A 21,899-nucleotide genomic window follows, 5' to 3' on the forward strand; every position below is an offset into this window, starting at 1 on the left:
GATATAATAAATAAAGCGGTGATGGTACATTTTAAATTTGGTAGTTCCTGCTTGGTAGATTAACTGACATGATATGTGATCCTAATACATAATCTTGAAACCACATATGGCTTTCGTACGTCAGTGGCTTTTTAATGCACAGAACGTTTAATCATGTTCTCATTGTTGGAAAGCTTGCTCAGCAGTTTACGTGCAGTTCATCATTCAGTATTGTGCTAAAATATGCTTTGCAAGTAATTTAAATTTCGTTCTAATTAGGTGCCGTTCATTACAAGACTTTGTCATCTTCCTGAAACATTCGTGTTAAAATGGCCCTTGTTAAAAAAGTGTATTTTGAATTTCGACAAGCCATTTATTTCCTTGTGAGTATAATCAATTGGCAATACTTTAAATGCGCCAGCAAATTCAATAGTTTTGCTTAGAAAACTCTTGCAGTATCAAGTTCACCGATAAATAACAAAGTGGCTATTTGTTCCGAACCTATCGTCACTGCAGTGCAGTGTTGATACGCAGTTGTTAATGGTCTTAAACAATTAAGTTTAATTAATAAGCTCTAGTTCAGAGCTTGTTATGAATGAACTGACTTTTGCATATATGTATGTACTTTGGATTATCAATTACAATGTACAAAACCGATTTAAATTATTTAACGACTTTTTCAATCTGGTGTAATTATTGTAAAAGGCAATCCTAAAATTGTAATCTGAAAAATATGTCAAACCCGTTAAGATCTCATTAACTTCCAAAATGTTAAAAACTTTCACCATTATTTAACTTAAAGCGCGCCTTCTTGGTATGTAAATTAAAGAATGCAGAAACCATTAAATTACCTTCTTGTTTAATAACTATGATAAACACGACAAAAAAGGCAACTATTGGGCTGATTACACCATCAAATGATTTTACATATTCAACTTTATCTGTTTATGCAGTGGACGTATGGGCATTACGGATTTATCAAAGGAAGAGAAAGGTACCGTTTTATAGCTAGGTATAACGCGTTATTCAGACGCATACTAGCCGTCTTCTGGCACCAAATTTTTTAAAGTACTTTGGTATGTGAGCGCATCAAAACTAACTGTTATTACCCAGCTGAGAAAAATTGAAATGAGTTCCGATTATGTTAACTAAAAATAGGACAACGATTAAGTTTACATTGTCGATACCTTATACCTCCGATTTATTTCCGATCGCATTAAACGGTAGCGCAACATTTTCCTTCGTTTATTTATGATTGCATATAAAGTTCAATGCAATGATGAATCGCTAGCAGTAACACATTTAGCCCAGTTTCTCAGGTTACTGCTCTACATATGGCCAGATCGGCATTGAACATAAATAACTTATATAAATACAAATTTATGAATTTTATGGCACATAATTTTTGAGTCTTAAAGCCGCTAAGTACGTATTGTACTTTTTTATTTTGGTAATATGTAATAAGCTTGCTAAGGATTGCCTTTATTTTTAGGAGCTCCTAAAATCAATAAATGAAGTTCCCAAAGACACCACAAGCCGGCTAGTGGAAAACAAATTTCCTTATGATGTGGAGATTCGAAGAAAACCCGATATTCACATCAACAGATTATCCAAAACTACCGATTTTGATGTCGGTAGACGAAAACCAATCAGGTACTTATATCATTTTATAATTATAGGCCATAAACAATCTTACTCTAATAAAGAAAAATACGCACATCTGAATTGAAAAATTGAATGCATTAAGTTTTGCACGATTTTCCTTGATTTCGTATGTTCTTTTAGCAAAGTCAATCCAAAAAATTTTGAAATACGAGGCCTAATGAAGATCCAGGCTTCATTCAATGTGAAGTCCGACCTAATTAAGTGCAAAGAGGAATACATAGCGTATGAAAACGAAAATTTCTACCGGATTAACGAAAGAAACAAAAACCGGGTAAGAATATAAAATACACATTAAAGCTTCGGCACAAATAACCTATTTAAAACACGGAACTATTGACCAACATTTAATTTGAATCTAAATTGTCTTAAATCTGTTATCTGAACTATCACGAACAAGTTTGTGATAGTGTAAACGAATTATTCTCTTAACTGTAGATCATGGTGAAAATTTTGTTGCCTAGATTGGCCTACTGATTAATAAGGCAACATTATCATATAAATTTAAAGTTGTTTATTTTCTCCATAGGAACTGTTATATCCTGATGTGCTGTTAAAATCTGTGAGATATTTAAAATCAAAAGAGGTCGAGTTAAAGAGTACCACCAACGATACCTTCATATTGCACTTCCAAGAGCCGAAGCACGTCAAAATATTTATGGATAATGACAAAATTCAAGTCTATAATATTATAGACAATAAAGTGACGATCAAGAAGACTCTTCTTAGATTTTTAGGTATTTATCAACAATGATCAGTTGGGCGGGAAATTTATAATTTATATAATTGCAGGAAAGAGATCAAGTAAAGAGTTTCTGGAAAGAAAGGGTATTTACAAAGATGAGCCAATTTTCGGAAACACTTTGCGAGAAATTAAAAATCGTACCGGATATCTGGTGCCACCATTTATTACAGAAGTGATCAGACTTTTGGAGATACCAGAAAATATTCAAAGTTTAGGTAATAAACATGGACTTAATAAAATCCATGAGGGTTAAAACGTGTATAATTTGCAGGACTTTACAGGACATCTGGAAATTTAGCAATTATACAAAAAATACGCTTTGAAGTTGATAATGGCAAATTGAGCATTTTGGAGCGCTACTCTAAAGATCCAGACGTATTGACTGGAAGCATCAAATTGTTTTTCAGAGAACTAAAAGAGCCTCTTATACCTCTTGATGTTGGAGAAAAACTTTTGGATATCATAAGTAAGTGCTTGAGCCATAAAATGTGTTGTATCATTGCCAAATAATACTTTTTAGAGTTGAGTCCACAGCAATTTACATCAAAAGAGCATCAAAAAATCAAGTCTATTCTAGTCAAAAATTTAGACGAGTCAAATTTGGAAACTTTCGTCGTCATAATGGAACATCTTCTGGAAGTAGTTAAACACAAAGAGCATAACAAAATGGACACGTATAATTTAGCTGTATGTTGGGGACCATCAATATTCACTCTAACTGGAGGTAACAATCATGTATTATAATCCTCACAGCCTTTTAATTACATAAGAATCCATATTTTAGCTTCAATTAAAGATGCCATAGAACAATCAAAAGACATAGTGTCTCTCAGCCACAACGCCATGTCTTTGGTTAGCTTTTTCCTTGTGTATTACGACATGTATCCAGTTGAGTTAATTACTCTTCGAACAAGAGTACGAACTGTAAGTATAAGGCTATAAAACCGCTGCGAAATATGCGTTACATTATTGTTGAAATTCCAGAATAGTAGGTCTGATAATATTCAAACTTTAAGACGACAAGCTTCCAGAGAAAGTGATTCTAGTTTAGACAGTTCCAGGAGTCAAAAGAAAAGTAAGTCCTACAAATATCATTGCAGTCTTTGAGCGCGGCATTACAATTTTTATCGGTTTTTAGGTTCGAGTAATTTGAGTTTAAGTGTGGATGAAGTGGTTAAGAGACTTGTCGACTTGATTGAACCACATGTAGCGTGTGGAGATCTTTATGTAAAGGGGGGCTCGGCCGATAAAACGAATAAAATCATGAAAAAGTTGACGAAAAAGAAAATTAATGAGCTAGAGAAACACAAGAACGACGTATACGAATTAACAGACGCTTTGAAAAAATATTTAAAAGAACAAGACTCTTTAATTAATGAACAAACTGTGGAAGCGGTTTTGAAAATTTCACCTGGTAAGTATCCTTAAACACAAAATATTTAAATCAAAAAGCAAATAGGCAATTTTGCAAATTGTTTAAGAGTCGCATTAATTACACATCCACACAACCAGTTTTTTTTGATCTGGGGTTGAGACAGTTATATCTTGTAGTATTTTGACCTGCTGAACCCAAATCCGCGGTCAGTCAATCAGGTCAGGATCAAGATGATTTCAAAGTTAAATTGAGAATTTTATTGTTATTATTTTATTGACTTCCATAGCCTCCGTACAAAATGTAGCAACTTTTGGCAAAAAATTGGTTTGTGTGGCTGTGTTACCTATGGATTAAATCCTGCTAATTCCGTTTGCATCTCTAAATAAAATCTGTTTATAATAGCATCATTTCAAAACGAATTCATACTAAACTTTACATGGCACGCTGCTCCTACTGATTATAATATTAATGATTTTAGATACGTCACAAAACTGCTTAGAACCAACAACAAGACGAAAAGTGATATACCTAATTGAAGATACTCCGAAAAAAGACACACTAATCTTTCTCCTGCGCCATTTAGCTCGAGTTATAGAATACCAAGAAAGAAATCTTAACGTTGAGAAGGATGAACTAATAAATATTTGGAGTAATGTACTGAATAATCAAAAAAAGATCAAAATTCCAATCGAAGACTTCAATAAATTCTTGATCATTGCAATACTGGTATTCAATGATAATTTGCCAGATATTGTAAGATCTAGTTTTAACAGTAAAACCAGCAATTCGACTAGGTCCGACAGCATGGACGAGGTAAGACTAAAACATATAAAACTAGTGAGCATATTTATTATTTGAGGTAATATTTCAGTTGATGAAAGAAATGAAACATCAACAAGCCGAGAGGGACCGAAACAGCAGATATGACAATGTTGATGGCGATGCAGGTGAAGCATCTATACTAGATGAAAAGACTGAGCTAACCAAATTGTGACAACATTCAGATGTATATAAATTATATCATAAATAACTTATTACTCGCACGTTGAAAAACCCGATTGGCTTTCCTGGTACTTCGTACTAAACTATGAATTAAAAAAAAATCTTTGTCATAGTCTTCAAAGATACATTTTTGTATCATTTGTTTATATTTTTGTAAAAAAAATAGTTTGTAGACTTCTTGATGAGAGCGAATGCACATTTAAAAACTTAAGTATTTAGGTTCATAGCCAATAATATGATTTTAAACACTTAAAAAATATAAATTTTAAATTTGAACAGCAAAGAGGATTTGGTACCCTCAAATTCTTCAGTGGTAATAGGAACAAGGAATTGGTGGATTTTAGTGAATAAATAATTCATACTTGATGACCACTTCATATTTTTAAAAAATTTTATTTATTACTTTGCCTATTCATGTTTAAAGGAACCATCACTACTAAATATATTGCAAGTTGATGTTTTCTTAGTTGTTAGTGCAGGAAAATTCAAATTGATGTACATAATAAATATATGTTATTATACTCTTAATAATGTGATAATTATCTAGATCTAAGGTTTGTAAACAGTTCCAGGTAAATAAAAATAAGAAATAGTTCGGCTTTAGTTAATAAACTTCTTAACAGCAAGGTAATTTATTTGCTTTTAATTTCTGGGACAATCGTTTGCATGGTTTTGGAGGTTTTGAAATCAATAGAATTATTCTGTGAAATATACCTACCTTATTAATTTCTATGACTATAACGTCATCAATATTTGCTTATTCATTTTGCCGTAATTAATGTTTCTTTTGAATGATATTTTGAATTTTCTGCCATTCCCTGTCTAAATGAGCCTTTTCGTTCTTATCCTTATGTTTTCTTGATCTACAGTTGAAAGAAAAACATAGTTAAACAAATTGAGCGAAAAAAACCATTTTTATCATACCTTCTGCCATCAGCCATTTTCAACCCATACTGGAACGCAGCTTTCGGTAGAGCTTCTTTTTGATTCATGTAATCAGAATATTCTTCAGCCGTATCAAAGTCCCACCGTCCTATAGGACCCTTTTTATTACCTGCGCGAAAAAGTGAAAACTTATTTATGGAAGTTATTTTTAAAAGAAAAATTACCAAGATCCATTTTAGAATAATCGACTTCATCATCACTGTCATCAATAGCATCATTCATTTCTTCCAAGCCAGGATAACATTCGGCATACCCTTCAGGTTCTTGTTGAAGTTTGTTCAGAATTTCTGCCGACTTATTTACTCTGAATGATGGAGCAGCATTATCAACCGATTCCCTGTGATCTTGCTTATCAAAGTATGAAGGATTATGTTTACTGGATCTGGATTCTCTGTGAGGCTCTTTGTGTTTGTGATGACTTGTTCGTGCAGGCACATAATCCCCGATATCTCCATAAATAGAGTCATCAGTGTTATTTGACCTTTTGGCTGGTTTCTTGCTATCGTCGATTTCCTCTTCCTTCTCATAGTCTTTGGTATCATCGATGGCACGTTTGTGTTTGTTTTTCTTTCGATTACCTTGCCTTAAGTAACTCAAAATTTGAGTTAATTTATTAATCACAATATCATTGGTAGTTACAGTCGTGGTTAATTCAAAAGACGGTACATCAGCAACTGATCGCAGTAACGTTGTTGGTATGTCAGTTTCAGCATCATCATCTAGAAAAGAGGAAATATATTAAGATTTATCTGGATTTTAATCTTGATTCAGTGTAAAAAATAGTTCTGAAGATTTGCTTAAATGTGTTACCTAAATCGATTACGTAAGCCATTCTTCCGGGCACAAACATTTCCGACCTCTGAATATGCCTTGATTTTAACATTTGCACTGTGTGATATATAGATCTTCCAATCTTGGTTTTAAATTTCATTTCCTCTTCCTCCTTCTTTAACAAGTCCTTTCTCTCCTTTTCTTTTTTCTTCTCTTCAGACTCTGACGCAATTCTTTCTAATTCCTTTAATGATAAAACAAATAGGTAAGTTTTCGGCTAATAATACTGAACAAAGTATTACTTGTTCTTGTTCAAATTCTTTATGTTGGATCTCACTTCTAACTTTTTGAAGGAGGGCATAATCCAGACCCTTTACCAAGTGAGTATGCTCCATGTCACCACCCAAGAATTTAGATTCTTGAATCATTTGCCTTCTTCGTTCAGCCGCATCATATCCTGAAAACGATAATATGCATTCCAACGCTAGCTCTTTCCTTTATATTTACCAGATTTTAAATCTGGAGCCACAGCTCTGTAAGCTTGGGCTGTAGCCACCGGATCATCTACTTGATAATCAGGATTCACCCCTTTTCTTCTTTCACCAGCTCTGTCACGATACTTTTCCGCTAGTTCTGCTATTTTGTTGTCCTCCTATGTACAAATAAAAGTAGCAATTATGTGAATTATACTAGTTACAGTTAAATCTGTATAAAATTTAAGTAGCTTTATAATAAAAGCGACTAAAAAGATAGATAGAATATATACATAGTTTTGATCATTTTCGAGCGGTTTTTGCCAGTTGGTGCTGTTATTGAGAAGATAGTGTTTCTACATTTAACAGTACTTGAAGATTTATCAACCAGTTACGACTTACACTTAAATTTCACTGTAAATTTCCTTTAGTAAGTTTCAATTTTTTGCTGATTACGTGCTTGGGTTTATCGGTCAATAGGTAGACATTTAAACATTTTTTATAATGTGTGTTATTCAGTTTATGTGTCAACGTAAAATGAAACGAAATATATAAAAAATAACATCAAAATTTAGATATATCCTATGCACAAGGAGAGAAAAATGACCAGTAAGTGAACATCGCAAACCAAAAAGATACGAAGTTTGTTAACTGGCGAAAAAGTTAATTAGGAAAAAGAAAATTTTTATTTCAACAAAATCTGAATCTCTTGTTAAGCCTTTCGTAGGCTCATTGAAATAGATTGACAAATTTTAGTAACTTATTACTATAAAAATTAAATAAATAAATAGCGAATCAAATTGTGGGGCGGAAGCGTAAACTATTTAAAACTGTGTGCTTATTTAACTTAATGTTTCAGGAGTTCAATGTTTAAATGGGGTACATAATATTAGACTTTTTCTCTTAATTTTTTTATAATTTTTCACTTGTATTTGAGATTATTTTTGCTTCATCTTTGATGAGAAAAATAATGTTTTATAAATGTAACGAATTTATTATTACTATTAATATATTTTATGTCGGTGTATGCCAAAGCTGAACAAAACCCAACTACCTACATTTTCTCACAGCAACTGCAAGCGCGTCCATTACCACATTATCGGTTTTTCCTATTAGAAGAGCAACAATTGTGTTCTAACAATTATTTACACTATTAATTTATACTTTTTTATTAACTTTGTACATTAAATTCAGCTAGGTTTACTCAGAAACATCTGTTTCTGAATGTTATTAGTTGTTGAATGTGTTAATTTGTCTTGAACCAAAAAATGTTTACTTTCTTGAAAAATAATTCTTACAAATTACGCTTGGTCAATCCTGGTAAGTTACCTGTTTCTTTAACTTGGCATAGAAACTTTTACGTTTCTTTCTAGCTTCATTTTTGTCTTCAATTTTGGGGGGTGGCATGCTAGCACTGTTCTGCATTGCCTCTTTGATGGAGCCTGGCGCAGCAGGGGCATTTGCAGGAGTTGATCGTGGGGTCATAAGAAGTTTGCGAAAATCATCGTTGGTCAGCCGCTGAGAGCCTGGGGTCTGTTCTACTGTTTGAGGCATGCTGGAGGCCTAAACTGCCGATTTACGGAGCCAAGACTTAGGTTAACGCAGTCGATCGAAATATGCAGATTTGTGCCCTTAATGCAATTCGCTGGCTGCCCAATTCACCGGAAACACTAATCACAGAGTAGATAATCACACTGAGCATAAATTTCTCTGTTTTCTGTAACTTTCAGTGTTTATAACTATAGTAACTCACAGCTGATTATTGTTGACAATGACAATTATTACATTTGTCATCAGATGCCATGATCCGCGCTTATTCCAAAATTTACTACCGTTTGCTCACTTTAACATATGAAATTAAAATGAAACAAACATCCCACAGCACTTCCAGCACGACAGCTCAAATTTCCGTGCCATGGCAACGCCGTCGCAATGTCTCATAATAGGTATCCAAGCCGAGATCCAAGAGAAGAATCAGAAAATGATAGATTGACGTTTTCAGGTTATGTAGGGCTCAAAAATCCAAAAAAGTATTTTATATTAAAGTACAAAATAAAATGGCCAAGTACATAGCTCAATTAATAATAGCAGGAACCCAAGTAGTTGGCAGAGCATTCGCCAGAGCGTTAAAACAAGAAATCGAAGCCTCTCAACAAGCGGCACAACGGTTAGGCAATGCGAAAACGCGAACTGAAAGGGTTGCAAACCAAAAACTGGGACTGACGCTGGACGAAGCCAAGCAAATTTTGAATATTTCCAAGTTATCGAAAGAGGATATTGATGAAAAGTGAGTTGGTTGCATAACGAATCACCTATCAGTTTCAATTGCCTAGTTCTTTTCAGAACAGCTTTGCATGCTTCTTGAATTGAAGTCATGTTAAAAACCAAGTTTATAATATCAGCGATTTCTCAAATTGAATAAAAAATTCCTGAAGAACATCATAAGCCTAATTGAATATTGTTTTATTGACACAATTAATTTATTACAAATACTTTACTATTTTTTTAGGTTTGATAGTCTCTTTAAAGCAAATGCCAATACGTCTCTATATATACAATCAAAAATAGTAAGGGCGAAAGAAAGATTAGACCACGAGATCAATAACCCAGAGCCAAAAAAGGAACGGATAAAAGAAGACGTAGGATCGAGTAGAAACACGTAGCATTATTACAAATTTAGTAGCAAATGTGGTTACTTGAATGCTATGATTGTATATTAAGTAGATAAGATTAATTTTATTGTTACATAAAATATTCCGAATAAAAACGATACTGCTAAGTGCTATTGTTTAGCAAGAAACATCTGTTTATTAATGAACGTAATGTACGCCAAAAAATAAATAGTTAACACCATAGAGAAAGCAAAATTATTCTACTTACTCTATGGTTAACACATTTTGTTTTTTAGAAAAAATGCAGTAGTTTATACACATTAAATTACTACTAGCGTATGTATATATGTCTTTGACAATCGACTATTATACGAAAACATTCACGACATTGGTAACAGTTTGTTGCTATAATTCTCTATTTGAAATTAGTCTGATTTCACTGTCTGATAATAGACGTTTGCTCTTGCACAGCAGTCGTTTTATGTGTACCATCACAGAAAGGCCTAGAACGCGTTTGTTTACAGTTGCACAACCAGTATGTCTTTGTTTCTTCAACAGAAAACCGAATAGGCCTAAAATTAAAAAAAAAATACAAACTAAATACCTTTATAGTTAAATACTTTAAGCAATTATAAATTGAACGTTTATATTAAAGTATAATCAAAACTATTCTGAAACAGACCAAAAACAAAGCGCCGTTTTCATTAGATTCCCGACTACATAAAGATTAATTACGATCTACTTTTGGAAACATACGATATCAAAGAAAATAATTGAACGTTTGAATATCCAGCCATTTCCAATCGAATGGTCTTTCTCCGCGCCGCGATCACGCAAAAGTAAAAGATTGAAGACAAAGATGTGAGGCTGAAGGAATTGGGAGCCCATCTTAAATATTTTAATTAGGAGTCTTGTATTAGGGCCTTGAATTTGAAATGCTCTAAGGATTATTGAGGTATTTTTAATCCTTTTTGGAATTTAAAATTTTAACAACACAGACGTTCTATGAAAAAAGTCTATTATTTCTCGTTAGGCATACCAAAACCTTTCTTATGAGTAATGGGATATTTTTGTCAGTGTACGAAACAAACTGTTTTAAACAATCTTAATTAGTAAAAACGAAATGAAGACTTGATACTCCCATAATTCGATTTATATTGGTTTGTTTTATTAACGATATATGGGAAATATTGAGATATAATATTGATACCATACCAGAAGACAACTAGAAAACAGAAACAGTGAAATATGAAACGAAAACAATGTTATATTTAATATTAGAGCAGATGCAGATGGTGGAATTGAAGCACAAGACATATCAATCATAAGGCAAAATGAATAGGGCTTTACTGAAATAGGCCTTTATCTACCAGAAATTAGAGATGAGTGACCAATGATTAATTTGAGTAATGAGCACCTTTTACATTCAAATATAATACCGGATGAATCTGTGGAAAATTAATAATAAAAATACATAAATTCCTAGTCGCTTTATGCAGTTTGGTTGGATAAAACAGCTTCAAAGGTGAATGTAAAATTGTATTTAAACAACATTGTAGAAAGTGCAGGTGAATATGTGCAATAACTCACGTAAGATGGATATTTTAGGTAGATATTGTACAATATTTTACGTCCTAAAATTTACATAGCACTTGTTGATAATGGCCATTTGAAAAGAAATCTTATTCTATTAGACAAAAAAGAAGCAGTCAATGTACTTACTTTTGAGTAATTTTCAACTCTTGCATTCTGTGCGTTCCGTCGCAAAATGGTTGATTATGGCTGCGACCACACAAACACCATGAGTACTGTTTTCCTTGAATGAAATAAGAAACATCAACAACAAAACATAAATAATAAAATGCGGTGTTTTTTATGTTACTGAGTAAGCATTTTAGTGTTTCTCCACTGATTTTAAAAGAGCGCCTTGAAATAAAGTTAGAGTTTCCCATACGGTAACAAATTTCTCCATTAAAAAATCTTCTTTGATTGCAAATTTAAGTATTATTTTCTACTCTATAAAATGCCATTGACTTTGCAATGTATCAGTCATGTTTACGAAAAGAAAAAATATTTCATAAACTCCTAATAATGAGGAGCGTTATAGTGAAAGCATTTGAGCTAGTAGTTACTAAGCATTTATTCAGAACAAAACAACTTTCGGATGCAATTAAAGAATATCCACTTAGGTTTTGCTGCAAACAAATCACAAGAGCATTTCCAAGCATGTTTGATACTTGGAAAGCCTTCTAGAAAGGATCTAGCCTTATTAGGCCAAAATGGCTAGTTGGAAAAACTATGAATGAATGTTTAGGAAATTTGAAGTGAAGTGAGAGTTTAATCCGTATTCGAAGTTTGAGAAATATGTAGTTAGTAGAAATATGTAGTAGTTAGTTATTTTGAAAAATTCAAAATAGGTAAAATAACTGTCTGTAGTTGCTTAATTATCCATGGTAGGGTTTCTTAAACTTTTTATATTGACGACGCTATTAATTGTGTACCTAAATGTTTTATATTAAATTCGTGCAACCTCAGAATTTTGCTGAGCGACCCCATTTGGAGTCGTGACCGATGTTTAAGAAACCCTTATGTATATTCTCAAAAAGTTTTAATTCCAAATGCTTTAGGTACGTGCTATCTTACACATTTTTGAAGTATTATCTCAAGTGCGGTTAAATAAAGACCCAGTTTGTTTTTTTCAGAGGAAACACTACAAAGTGGTAACTGCTTCGTCTTACTTACCTGCCACTAGAGTGAGTTGCATTGGTTTCTTATCATAAACAACACCATTTTGTATTTGCTTATGGGCAGATATAAATGGCTCTTTTGTATTTTTCGGAATCAGCGAACTTGCATTTGAGCTGAAAGTCTAGTAAATATAATGTAGATATAAATGTACATATTAAGCCATGCCAAATATGATATGCTTGAAACGGAAAGAAGGTTAACAAATTATAGCTATCAAAAACAAAAATATAGAAGAAGAAAGAGATAAAGACAAAATAATAGAAATAACTGCGACGTATATGACATAAAAGTGGTAAAACCAGAGGAAATTATGAAGGGTTAATTATAAAACCAGAAGGGTTGCAAACGTAAGTGCAGAGGATATGGAAGAAATAGATCACGAAGAGGAAATCTACGCCGTAAGTTTTTAAAAAGGAGACAGCATACAGACATCTGTATCAACTTTTCATGAGGATAATAAAAAAAACTGGATCACTATCAATCTCCAGAGCAAGCAGTGTTCCGCAAGGGTCTCAGCACAACAGATCATCTTCTAACACTAAAGATCCTAATCGAGAAAGTAGCCGAATACAACCTACTCTTATTCATAGCCTACATAGATTACGAAAAGGCCTTTGATAGCATAGAACACTGGGCATGTCATGAAATAATGTATGGAGATAGTAGATACAGGGATCTCTACGATCTAAAACATCTACGAAAAAGCAGCAGCTACAATGAGAATACACGAGGATACCGAACCAATCCCAATAAAGAGAGGCATGCGTCAAGGAGACCCAAAGCTCTTTACGCTGGGGCTATAAGACGTGTTCAAACAACTTGAATGGGCAATGAATACCTCTAGTATCAACATCAATGGAGAAAGGCTATATCACCTGAGGTTTGCTGATGATGTGGTGATAAAAGCGGACAATAAAGAACATCTTTACAGAATGTTACAAGAATTGCGAGAGAAATAAAAAAAATGTGGGATTAAAAATGAACATGCAGAAAATAAAAATCATGAGCTCAGCCGAAGAGACGATCATAAGTATAGATAATAATCAATGGGAAAACGTCAAGGAGTACCTTGGACAACAAATATAATTAGGAAAATATGCCGAAATAGAACGAAGAAGGCGTCTAAGCCGGGCAACTTTCGGCAAACTCTCAAGAATACTAAAAAATAAAAAAATCCCTCAACGAATACGCACAAAAGTGTTCGACCAGTGTATATTGCCAGTATTAACAAATGGAGCGTAGACGTGGACCTTTACAAAAAATACAATACGAAAATTAAAAACAACACAAAGAGGTATGGAAAGAACAATGATGGGTATTTCTTTAAGATAGGAAGGAACGGATACATAAAACAACATACACAGGTGAAGGATTTAATAGAAAATGCAACCCAGATCGAATGGAACTTTGCGGGACGTGTAGGAGAGACGACCAGAGAAGACAAGGGCTTGGAGGAAGAGGTAGACGGGTAGGATACAAGATATAGGATAGGATAGGCTACAAGATGGTAATAATCGCGAGAGATGGAAGTCGTCAAAGGAGACGTATATTCAAGTATAGAGGCAAGAGGGTTGAAAAAAAAATTAAGTCATGATGTAAATATTGTAATAAATACCTTGTTTGCCGAACGAAACAGACAAATCCTTCTGCTTAGCCAACTCGCTGTGATGTTTAGCACCATTGTGGTTCGAGGGATAATAAATATGCAGTATAAACTTTTGTAATTACAAGTAAGTTTTTCTTTAAAAAAAACCAAAAGAAAGGTTATGTACGATCACAGCATCTCTCCCACAGATCACAGAGGTTACTCTGTAATCTGTGCTTTAACCTTAACCTCTAATAGTTTGATCAAGTTTAATAATCTGTGTCTCTAACACAGAACTCCTACTCTATTTGCAGCGCTCTTGCGGCCTGAGCGACCAACTTTCAATTTGGCGCCATATTCAATTTTCTCTTAGACTTTTTACGGTTATAGGATAAAAAATACAGACAAAGCAATTGCATGATACGTATTAGTATTTTTACACTGAAATTATAAATACTCTACTAATTATAAAAAACGCTCTATTTTGTATAGTTTAACTTAAAAATACTGATGATCTGGATGTATTTTACGCGAAAAATTACAAGACATATTTTTTCCCTAACGTTTTACTGTAAAATACTGGCAAACTGAGAGTATTTTATGCAAAAAAGTTAAAAGATGGATTTACAAGAAAAGTCGTCTTTGCAGTTCGGTCTTCTTTATCGTCTTTTTCGAATACCCATTTTACCTGTGAATTTGGGACAAAATCGAAACAAATTTATCTTGTTTTTTTTTCGACAAAAATTAGGTTTTCTTAAAAAACGATTAGAGAAATCAAAAGCATATAATCAATATTTGGAAAACTCGTCATCCTCATCGCTCTGAAAATTGTTTAAGTTTCATCAAAATTTCCGGATTTTTCCGTTTTAAACCAAATAGTTTGAAGCAATCGTATACGAAAAAGCAATATGTCGATGGCTTTTTTTTGTTAGATGCTAAAATTCCGTAATCGTCCATGATTTATAACTCATTAACCAATGAGTTAAAACTCATTGACTCAGAGAGCGGCAACATCACAAAAGCGCTACTCAACACAGTGTTACGCAGGCCTAGATACGAGTACGAACTGACAGATCTCCAACCAATAGAAACACTTTCGTATCATCGTATCATCGTACAAACGGATACATGGGACACGAGCTTTACGCGGGTTTACCACCGCAAGTCTGATTATAATTTTCGTCTGAACGATCTACAGCCTGAAGAGCACTGAATGGCAAAAACTGGAATAGTCCGACCGGCCATTACGAATCGTTTGGCAAAAAAGTTGCAGCCTTTTAGGTCGCAAGCTTTTTGATCTGCATTCTGTAATCTAATTTTACCTTCGAATACAGCAAAAAATTAATTTACTTCAGAAAAGCACTAATATTGATTCTATACTTCGAAAAGGTGTCGAAACGCGCCAGGTGCTAACACGAAACACTTTCGACAAAGTGGTAAAACGCATATGTCTACATTTTAAGAAAATCGATATTTTAGCGGCGTCTTTTGTAGAAAATGTTTCTTTACCCGTCAAATAAGTTTCAGTAACTCCAGGGAATTCTGTAATAGTTTCGCTAATGAAAAAGAAGCAGGGTAAGAAGCAAACCAAGATGCAGATTTTACAACAATAGGAAAAAAGACAATTTCAAATTACGAAAACCGGAGTGAAAAAAAAAATGAAACGTGAGAAGGGAGAAATCGAAATATTTCGAAAAAACAAGATCGATAACCAATGTTTTAATAATATAGAAAAAGAAGCAGCAAATTAAATTCCTACCCGTAGATTAGGTAGCAATAAGAAGGTGCAATCCTTGTTTGATAATAAATATCTTCCAGTGTGTATAAAATCAAAGTGAGCTATGCAATTGTAAACTGAAAAATTAAGAGATATATTTTGCATTAAGTACCTAAGGGCTTCGTTTTTAATTTTGCTTCTTAAGAAAGGGATGGAGAAAAATGAAAAAAACCACATCAATATTCTTTTAAGATAATTTATTCATCAAATTTTAGCCTGTTGCATCTGAAGTATCTGTATAGTGTTTACAAGCATTCGATAGAACTGTCTGTAAAAATTTAAACTGTCTTTATGACATCTTGCAAAACCCAAAATGACCAGTCGTTCTATTTTACAAGTTTTTGAGAATTATCAAAAATCTAGACTAGCTTTCGCTCAAACCATAAGCGATTTAGCTACTAGACCTCAAAATGTTGACCTTATGAAAGGAGCTCATGTTTTAGGTAAGTAAATTAATACGCAAACATTCAATTCTTGTTGTTCAAGTTTGTCTGTTTCAAAAAGTTGCATTTTAGATCTACTCAAACCATTAATTATGGATGTTTGTCCCCAAATAAAGCAGTGCGCTTCAATAGCCCTTGGAAGACTTGTTCATAATGATCCCGCTATAGCTGAAGAGTTGCTTGATGTTGGTATATTGAGCATATTATTGCACAATGCGGGAACCGGCAATGTAAGTAATTTTATCAGATATCATCTAGCTTAAATTTGCAAATGCTTTTTTATCATTTCAAAATATTTTTGCATACCAAACCCGCAGAAAGCAACGCAACAATCTTTTAAATCTTCCTTCTATATTTGTCATCTTTTTTGGATATTTTATATTCCTTAATATAATTTTATGTACATTATATGAATTGAATTCAAATATCTTAATTGAAAAGGTAGAACCAAGAGGGAGAAAATGGTAAGTTTAAGAGCTGGAAAAATTCGCGTTTCAAATCGAAATCTTTTCTCATCCGTGTATCTAGTTTAACAAATTCTTAATAAATATTTAACTATAAAACCAAAAGAATTTTTGCTTCCAAAAGTAGTGTAAAACTTGTACCTTATTGATATTATTTAAGAATATTATGAAACTCAAATAAAGCAGAAATTTGTTCTGCTCAAAGAAGTAGTAAAATATGATCTGAATGAATGAATATTGATCAAAATCTTCAACGTTTTATCCTTTTAATGATTTTGGTAGTTTTATTTTTGTCGTGGGTTGTTTTTCTGTTTCCTGCTTCAAAGGCAACAAGTCGAAAGCAGTAGAATTTTTATAAAACACTCTGCTCAAGTCTGAAATCTTGAAATTAGGCCTTTCTTTTTGAATAATTGAACAATTTTCATTTATTTCATTTCATTAATGGTTGCTTTAAAAAAAGCTGTAAGAAATCTAGCTAAAAACGTAAAAAGGACATGACTGTAACTAACCGAAAAACGGGAAATAAATCTGAATTTTGCTCGGGTGCAATAGGAATCAAGTGTACCTACTTGAATCCTTTTGCCTCCAAGACTAAATATTCTTTAACAAGTTTTTTTGCGCACGTATAGATGGTCCTGGATAATCTAAAATCTATCATCAATTTACCACATAGAAAATTCCAATTTCATATTTCCCATTTTGCAGTTGTTGTTCTGTTGTCAATTTTTTTTAAATATTAAAGGAAATCAGATTTGTATACTGTTTTGCACCAGAAAGAGAGAGATACGCCAGTAGGCTTCATCTTTGTTATCTTCAAACATTCTATTACAGTTTTTAATAGAGCTAATGAAAATTAAATCATGTAACAAACATGTAACACTCAATTTTAAAAACGGAGATCAAATTGACTTTTTGAAACTAACGCAGTTCTGAAGATTAAATGATTTTACATTTTTTTCAGAAGTATCAGAAAACCGCAGTTTTGTTCGTCCTGAGATCAATTTGCAAACACAACGAAAAAACAGCCCAGTCGGTTGTTAAAAATGGGGGACTTCAGACATTGGTTTACTGCCTTGAAGACTTTGAGCCAGCAGTGCGTTTATTTACTTACATTTATATTTCACAAAAGAGCCAAACTATAATTTTTCTTAAGTTTAGTTTGTACTTTTCTTCCTAAGGTCAAAGAGTCGGCAGCCTGGGGCATTGGTTACATTGCGCGACATAGTCAGAAATTAGCCCAAGAATGTGTTAATGCTGGCGTTCTTCCACTTTTGATGCTAACTCTTCAGGAACCAGAGCTGAGCCTAAAGCAAATTGCCACGAGCGCTGTAACTGACATAGCTAAGCATTGCGAGGATTTAGCAGTATGTGTTGTTGATGCGGGCATTGTACCGTACTTAGCAAAAAATTTGCAAAACAGTGACGAGAAGCTCAAAAGACAATGCTTAGCAGCTTTGAGTAAGTGCTCTGTGATTTGCTGTTTACCTTCTGCAGCTGGCATGTACTTTCTGTTCTCAGGTGCGATCGCTAAGCATTCTCCAGAGCTGGCCGAGGTTGTGGTAGAAGCGGAAATATTCCCATCAGTGTCCCAACATCTTTCACATGCTTGTCCAGCTATAAGACGAAATGCTGCTTGCCTCATTCGAGATATTGCTAAGCAATCACTAGAGCTGACTCAGTTTGTTGCCAACACAGGAGGAATTGGTAAGCGTCGCATGACAAAATTATGAAAAGGGTCATTGAACATATTTTGTCATAATTTGTGAATGTATGACACACATCTACTTTAACGAAATGCTTTAGTTTAACTAGTGGTTTAATGTCTAGTTGTTTAAAAATTAAAGTTTATTAATTAGGTACTTTCATTAGTTAGTTACTTATTAGTTAGTACATAGCATCTGAAATGAGCGGAAATATTTAGAAGAAAAAAATTGATTTTAATTTTTTTTTGAACCAACCAATTTCTTTAGCCCATATAATTGATAGAATTTTTAAATTAACTGAAAGAGGTAACAGACACAGACGATTTAGATTTTTTATTATTAAAAAAGGCCCCACAATAATATCTTGAAAATACTATTTGTCTTAAAAAGTATGATAATAACCTGTTGAAATGGCAATAACTTACAAATATGTATATTATTGATGGTTGCACGGGCTTTTTGGTACTTTTTTGATTATTTCATTTTCTAGCTTGATGGTTTATAACTCTCTCTTTCCTTACAGTCCCTGATTTCAACATAATGAGTTCAAAATGCGAAAGCTACATTGAACTAAACAATTAATTGAAAAATTTCATTCTCCTACTTAGTTAATTATTTACTTCTTTTACGAGATCAAGAGGATTTCTATTTTTTATAATAATTATTATAATACCAGATAAATATTTAGATAAAAAATTAATTTATGTTTGTTATTTCAATCTGTTCCAGGATCTTTGTTGGAGGTGCTATTTCAATATCCGGTTAAACAACCCGATCCAGTAAATGATGCACGAATTCCGTGCGTCAGTGCCTTGGGCTTCATTGCAGGTAATATTTCAACCCTTTTTAAATAAAATATTTAACAGTAATGAAAAACCGTGCGGGTAGTTTGCTTTTTAATTACTCCTAATTATGAAAAATTTATTTCCAAATGTTTTAGATTTCTTGGAAATTAAAGCCATTTTTTCAGAAAAACGTACATTATAAGCAACAGACAGGCTGTCGCGAAATGAATGTAAAATAATAAAAAAAGACAATTTTTTTTTCTGTATTTTGGACCCAAACTGTGTTTTTTTTGTTTAGAACAAAAGTGGGCTTTAGTTCATAAATGACAAACAGGGCGTTCTGCTATGAAGACATATTTTCCCCGTTCTTAGCTTACAATTTAAACAAGTAAAATTTGTTTCCCTTTTCAAATTACGGCTTAACTAATAAGAACCCTTAGTCGAAACAAACGTTAGTAGGTAATTACTGACGAAATCGCAATAAATCATACGATTGAAAAAACACATTTTGACCAAAATAAATGTAATGATTATTGAATTAATTTAAAAATTTAAAAATAGTCACCAAGTGTTGCGGCACATAACGATAAAAAAATTTTACTCACATCTAAGTTAAACATGTTAATGCAAACATTTTGAGGCTGCTTTTGGAAAGAGCATTACATTTCATTAATTGGCATTTACTGTTATTTCATGCCAAAACCAACCCTAACAAGCCGTTACGTTTAAAAAAACTGTATTCTAATTATTTAAGAAAATACTGCATACTTGAAAGTGCTGGCGGAACAGTTTTGTGCTCACCAACCTATAGCTTTATTGTAAATTCAGAATATTTGTATGAACCGCCTTTAGCCCTCAAATTCCTGTCTAAACAAACTTTGTTACAAAAGTTTATTGCTTTACTTGCTCTCTTTCAGACTGCTTCGAACGATTCAAAAAAATGAGGCAAAATTAAAATTCCCTGGAACCCTCAGTTTCATGTTGTTGAAAAATTGCTTTTTTATTCTTTAACGATTTCATGTCTGGCAGCTATTAGATTTCACGCTTGAAATTATTATTACCATAAATATCCCTGCTGAACCGAATGGATAACGAAACTAATGAGCTCGACAAAGTGTTTATGAAATGTTGTAATTTATATTCATTTTTTTACAAACTTGTTGAAATGTTTTTCAAACATTAATTAATTTGAGAAAAATATTACGTTGTTGCATTAATCTTTTATTGACAACAATTTTAGGGCAATCAGCTCAGCTAGCGATGACGGTGTTGGGATGTCGCACAATTCAAGTTTTAGCTGTAATGTTGAATGATTCAACTGACGAAAATCTTTTAACTGTTACTGCCTGGACCATAGGACAAATTGGACGACACAGTCCTGAACATTCTGCAGCTGTGGCAAGCGCTAACATTTTCCCAAGGTGAATTATTAACTATTTCCACTGCGTCTTTTATAGGAACTAGCTATTTTTACCTGTAGGTCAGATAAAAAGACGAGAGTGTTTTAAGAACAATTGTTCAGAACCATTAATAACTTAATTATCTTTTTTCTAACCGATAAGAGAAAATTAATCTTTAAATGTTTTAATTTTTAACAATCAACCCCAAAAAAAGGTTTTAGGATGATTTTTCAAAAATTCAAAAACATAAAGAAATTGCTTTAGTTTTTTTGCCTTTTCTTTTCATCCTATAATAAAACTTTTTTGAACTGTTTATGAAAGTAAAGATTTTCCACACACTACAAGATAATTAACATTAATGTTTAAAAACTTATCTTTTCAGATTGGTGCAAATTTTCCAAAACCCAGAATCATCATTAGATCTTAAAACCAAATGCCATGGTGCTCTGAAATTATGTCTGCAAAATTGCTTGCTCGTATCAGCTTTGGAACCGTTGCTGTCTCTGGCACCACCTGATATCTTGAAATATGTGTTGGGACAATACAGCAAGGTAAGTGTTTTAATTCAATTACCCAAATTGTCAACTTAATTATTTATGAGGCGATTTACCGGCCTCTCGGGAAAGTGATTCTAGATTTTCTCATTATATAAAACTACATACTGGCATAATCGTCTAGCCAAGCATTCCATTTTGATTGGCCTTTGTTTGCTCGACCGTATTTCGCTCCTGACTAATTACGTTTAACTAATTAAGAGCTCGACTCATTCGAGTAATTACACCACGTGGGCAAGCGGGTAATAAATATATTTTAACAGAATTAATTTTCTAAAAATGAAATTGCCGTTACGTAATCGAATACATTCAATATTATGTTGACTGATGGATTAAAGGTGTTCGAACTCGTTCATAAAACAAACCATTGGAAAGCAATTAGATAATGCAATGCGATCAATTCACTGATATATCGTTTATAATATAATTCAATTTTGATGTTAATCACGTGCCAATATAATTTTTGAATTACATTTTTCTGGATTGGAATGCTTATGTCTACTGATTTTGGAGGCTCTACAAACTGCTTTGTAATCTGAGATCTTTCTTCTGAGATCCATCGAAATATGTCTACACGTGTAGAGCACAATTTTATATTGCTAATATTTCTTCTTCCTTTCGAAGCAATAATAAACCGTTCCTAATAATTTAGGAAATAAATAATAATAATAGTTTCATAAACATGCCTGTTAGGTACGGCCTTTTGCTTAGTTATTTTTCAATTAAACGTTTTTGTGTGGCCCAATATCGTTATATCGATATTATGATCGACATTTGTGAAATTAATTGGTTTTAAGAAAAAACATTTACTTTTGTTTCTCGTGGAGAATTCAACCGTTTTAAAAATATTTCCAATCTGCGTAATTAAGCAATTAG

At 33.0% G+C, this 21,899-nt stretch overlaps 5 protein-coding genes across 9 annotated transcripts in view; 3 read left to right on the forward strand and 2 right to left on the reverse strand.

Annotated features, from left to right (window-relative positions):
* The window catches only part of LOC109544256, a 33,339-nt gene extending 27,945 nt beyond the window's left edge, over positions 1-5,394 (forward strand). For all 4 annotated transcript variants that reach the window (XM_019914348.2, XM_019914347.2, XM_019914345.2 and 1 more), the window contains 11 exons: positions 1,472-1,632; positions 1,765-1,915; positions 2,171-2,378; positions 2,434-2,601; positions 2,658-2,852; positions 2,907-3,110; positions 3,171-3,310; positions 3,371-3,461; positions 3,525-3,800; positions 4,240-4,574; positions 4,633-5,394. In XM_019914348.2, coding sequence (XP_019769907.1) covers positions 1,472-1,632; positions 1,765-1,915; positions 2,171-2,378; positions 2,434-2,601; positions 2,658-2,852; positions 2,907-3,110; positions 3,171-3,310; positions 3,371-3,461; positions 3,525-3,800; positions 4,240-4,574; positions 4,633-4,755 — 2,052 coding nt within the window. In that variant the 3' untranslated portion in view covers positions 4,756-5,394. The remainder of the gene's footprint in view (positions 1-1,471; positions 1,633-1,764; positions 1,916-2,170; positions 2,379-2,433; positions 2,602-2,657; positions 2,853-2,906; positions 3,111-3,170; positions 3,311-3,370; positions 3,462-3,524; positions 3,801-4,239; positions 4,575-4,632) is intronic.
* On the reverse strand, positions 5,141-8,748 carry LOC109544257 (protein Red). The gene is made up of 7 exons (XM_019914349.2): positions 8,282-8,748; positions 6,987-7,131; positions 6,782-6,936; positions 6,519-6,723; positions 5,873-6,427; positions 5,688-5,817; positions 5,141-5,626 (listed from the first exon to the last, which is right to left on the reverse strand). Exons 1-7 carry the CDS (start codon positions 8,504-8,506, stop codon positions 5,539-5,541), a joined length of 1,503 nt encoding a protein of 500 aa, XP_019769908.1. The 5' UTR covers positions 8,507-8,748; the 3' UTR covers positions 5,141-5,538.
* Positions 8,749-8,899: 151 nt separating this feature from the next.
* Positions 8,900-9,752, forward strand: LOC109544259 (mitochondrial import inner membrane translocase subunit TIM16). Its single transcript, XM_019914351.2, has 2 exons — positions 8,900-9,239; positions 9,462-9,752. The coding sequence occupies exons 1-2, from the start codon at positions 9,010-9,012 to the stop codon at positions 9,613-9,615; spliced, it is 384 nt and encodes a 127-aa protein (XP_019769910.2). The 5' UTR covers positions 8,900-9,009; the 3' UTR covers positions 9,616-9,752.
* Positions 9,729-14,130, reverse strand: LOC109544258 (CDGSH iron-sulfur domain-containing protein 3, mitochondrial). The gene is made up of 4 exons (XM_019914350.2): positions 13,928-14,130; positions 12,307-12,433; positions 11,287-11,380; positions 9,729-10,136 (listed from the first exon to the last, which is right to left on the reverse strand). Exons 1-4 carry the CDS (start codon positions 13,991-13,993, stop codon positions 10,001-10,003), a joined length of 423 nt encoding a protein of 140 aa, XP_019769909.2. The 5' UTR covers positions 13,994-14,130; the 3' UTR covers positions 9,729-10,000.
* A 1,785-nt stretch (positions 14,131-15,915) lies between these two features.
* The window catches only part of LOC109544273 (sperm-associated antigen 6), a 38,161-nt gene continuing 32,177 nt past the window's right edge, over positions 15,916-21,899 (forward strand). The window contains exons 1-8 of one of the 2 annotated variants that reach the window (XM_019914368.2): positions 15,916-16,117; positions 16,190-16,347; positions 17,543-17,674; positions 17,760-18,039; positions 18,100-18,285; positions 19,014-19,112; positions 20,310-20,490; positions 20,852-21,020. In XM_019914368.2, coding sequence (XP_019769927.1) covers positions 15,988-16,117; positions 16,190-16,347; positions 17,543-17,674; positions 17,760-18,039; positions 18,100-18,285; positions 19,014-19,112; positions 20,310-20,490; positions 20,852-21,020 — 1,335 coding nt within the window. In that variant the 5' untranslated portion in view covers positions 15,916-15,987. Of the gene's footprint in view, positions 16,118-16,178; positions 16,348-17,542; positions 17,675-17,759; positions 18,040-18,099; positions 18,286-19,013; positions 19,113-20,309; positions 20,491-20,851; positions 21,021-21,899 lie in introns of both variants that reach the window. The other variant, XM_048665908.1, reaches the window with a different exon arrangement.

This window comes from Dendroctonus ponderosae, unplaced genomic scaffold (assembly GCF_020466585.1).
Source record: "Dendroctonus ponderosae isolate FM_Combo_2020 unplaced genomic scaffold, Dpon_F_20191213v2 Dpon_F_20191213_4, whole genome shotgun sequence".
Lineage (NCBI taxonomy): Eukaryota > Metazoa > Arthropoda > Insecta > Coleoptera > Curculionidae > Dendroctonus > Dendroctonus ponderosae.

Coding starts and splice junctions, on each gene's coding strand:
- LOC109544257 (XM_019914349.2), bottom strand. CDS start 8,506: ATGCCTCAAACAGTAGAACAGACCCCAGGCTCTCAGCGGCTGACCAAC. Junction 6,937..6,986: donor GGCTCCAGATTTAAAATCTG/GTAAATATAAAG, acceptor TATCGTTTTCAG/GATATGATGCGGCTGAACGA. Junction 5,627..5,687: donor AAAATGGCTGATGGCAGAAG/GTATGATAAAAA, acceptor TTTCAACTGTAG/ATCAAGAAAACATAAGGATA.
- LOC109544259 (XM_019914351.2), top strand. CDS start 9,010: ATGGCCAAGTACATAGCTCAATTAATAATAGCAGGAACCCAAGTAGTT. Junction 9,240..9,461: donor AAAGAGGATATTGATGAAAA/GTGAGTTGGTTG, acceptor CTATTTTTTTAG/GTTTGATAGTCTCTTTAAAG.
- LOC109544258 (XM_019914350.2), bottom strand. CDS start 13,993: ATGGTGCTAAACATCACAGCGAGTTGGCTAAGCAGAAGGATTTGTCTG. Junction 12,434..13,927: donor TGTTTCGTTCGGCAAACAAG/GTATTTATTACA, acceptor TATATTTACTAG/ACTTTCAGCTCAAATGCAAG. Junction 11,381..12,306: donor GCAACTCACTCTAGTGGCAG/GTAAGTAAGACG, acceptor ATTTCATTCAAG/GAAAACAGTACTCATGGTGT.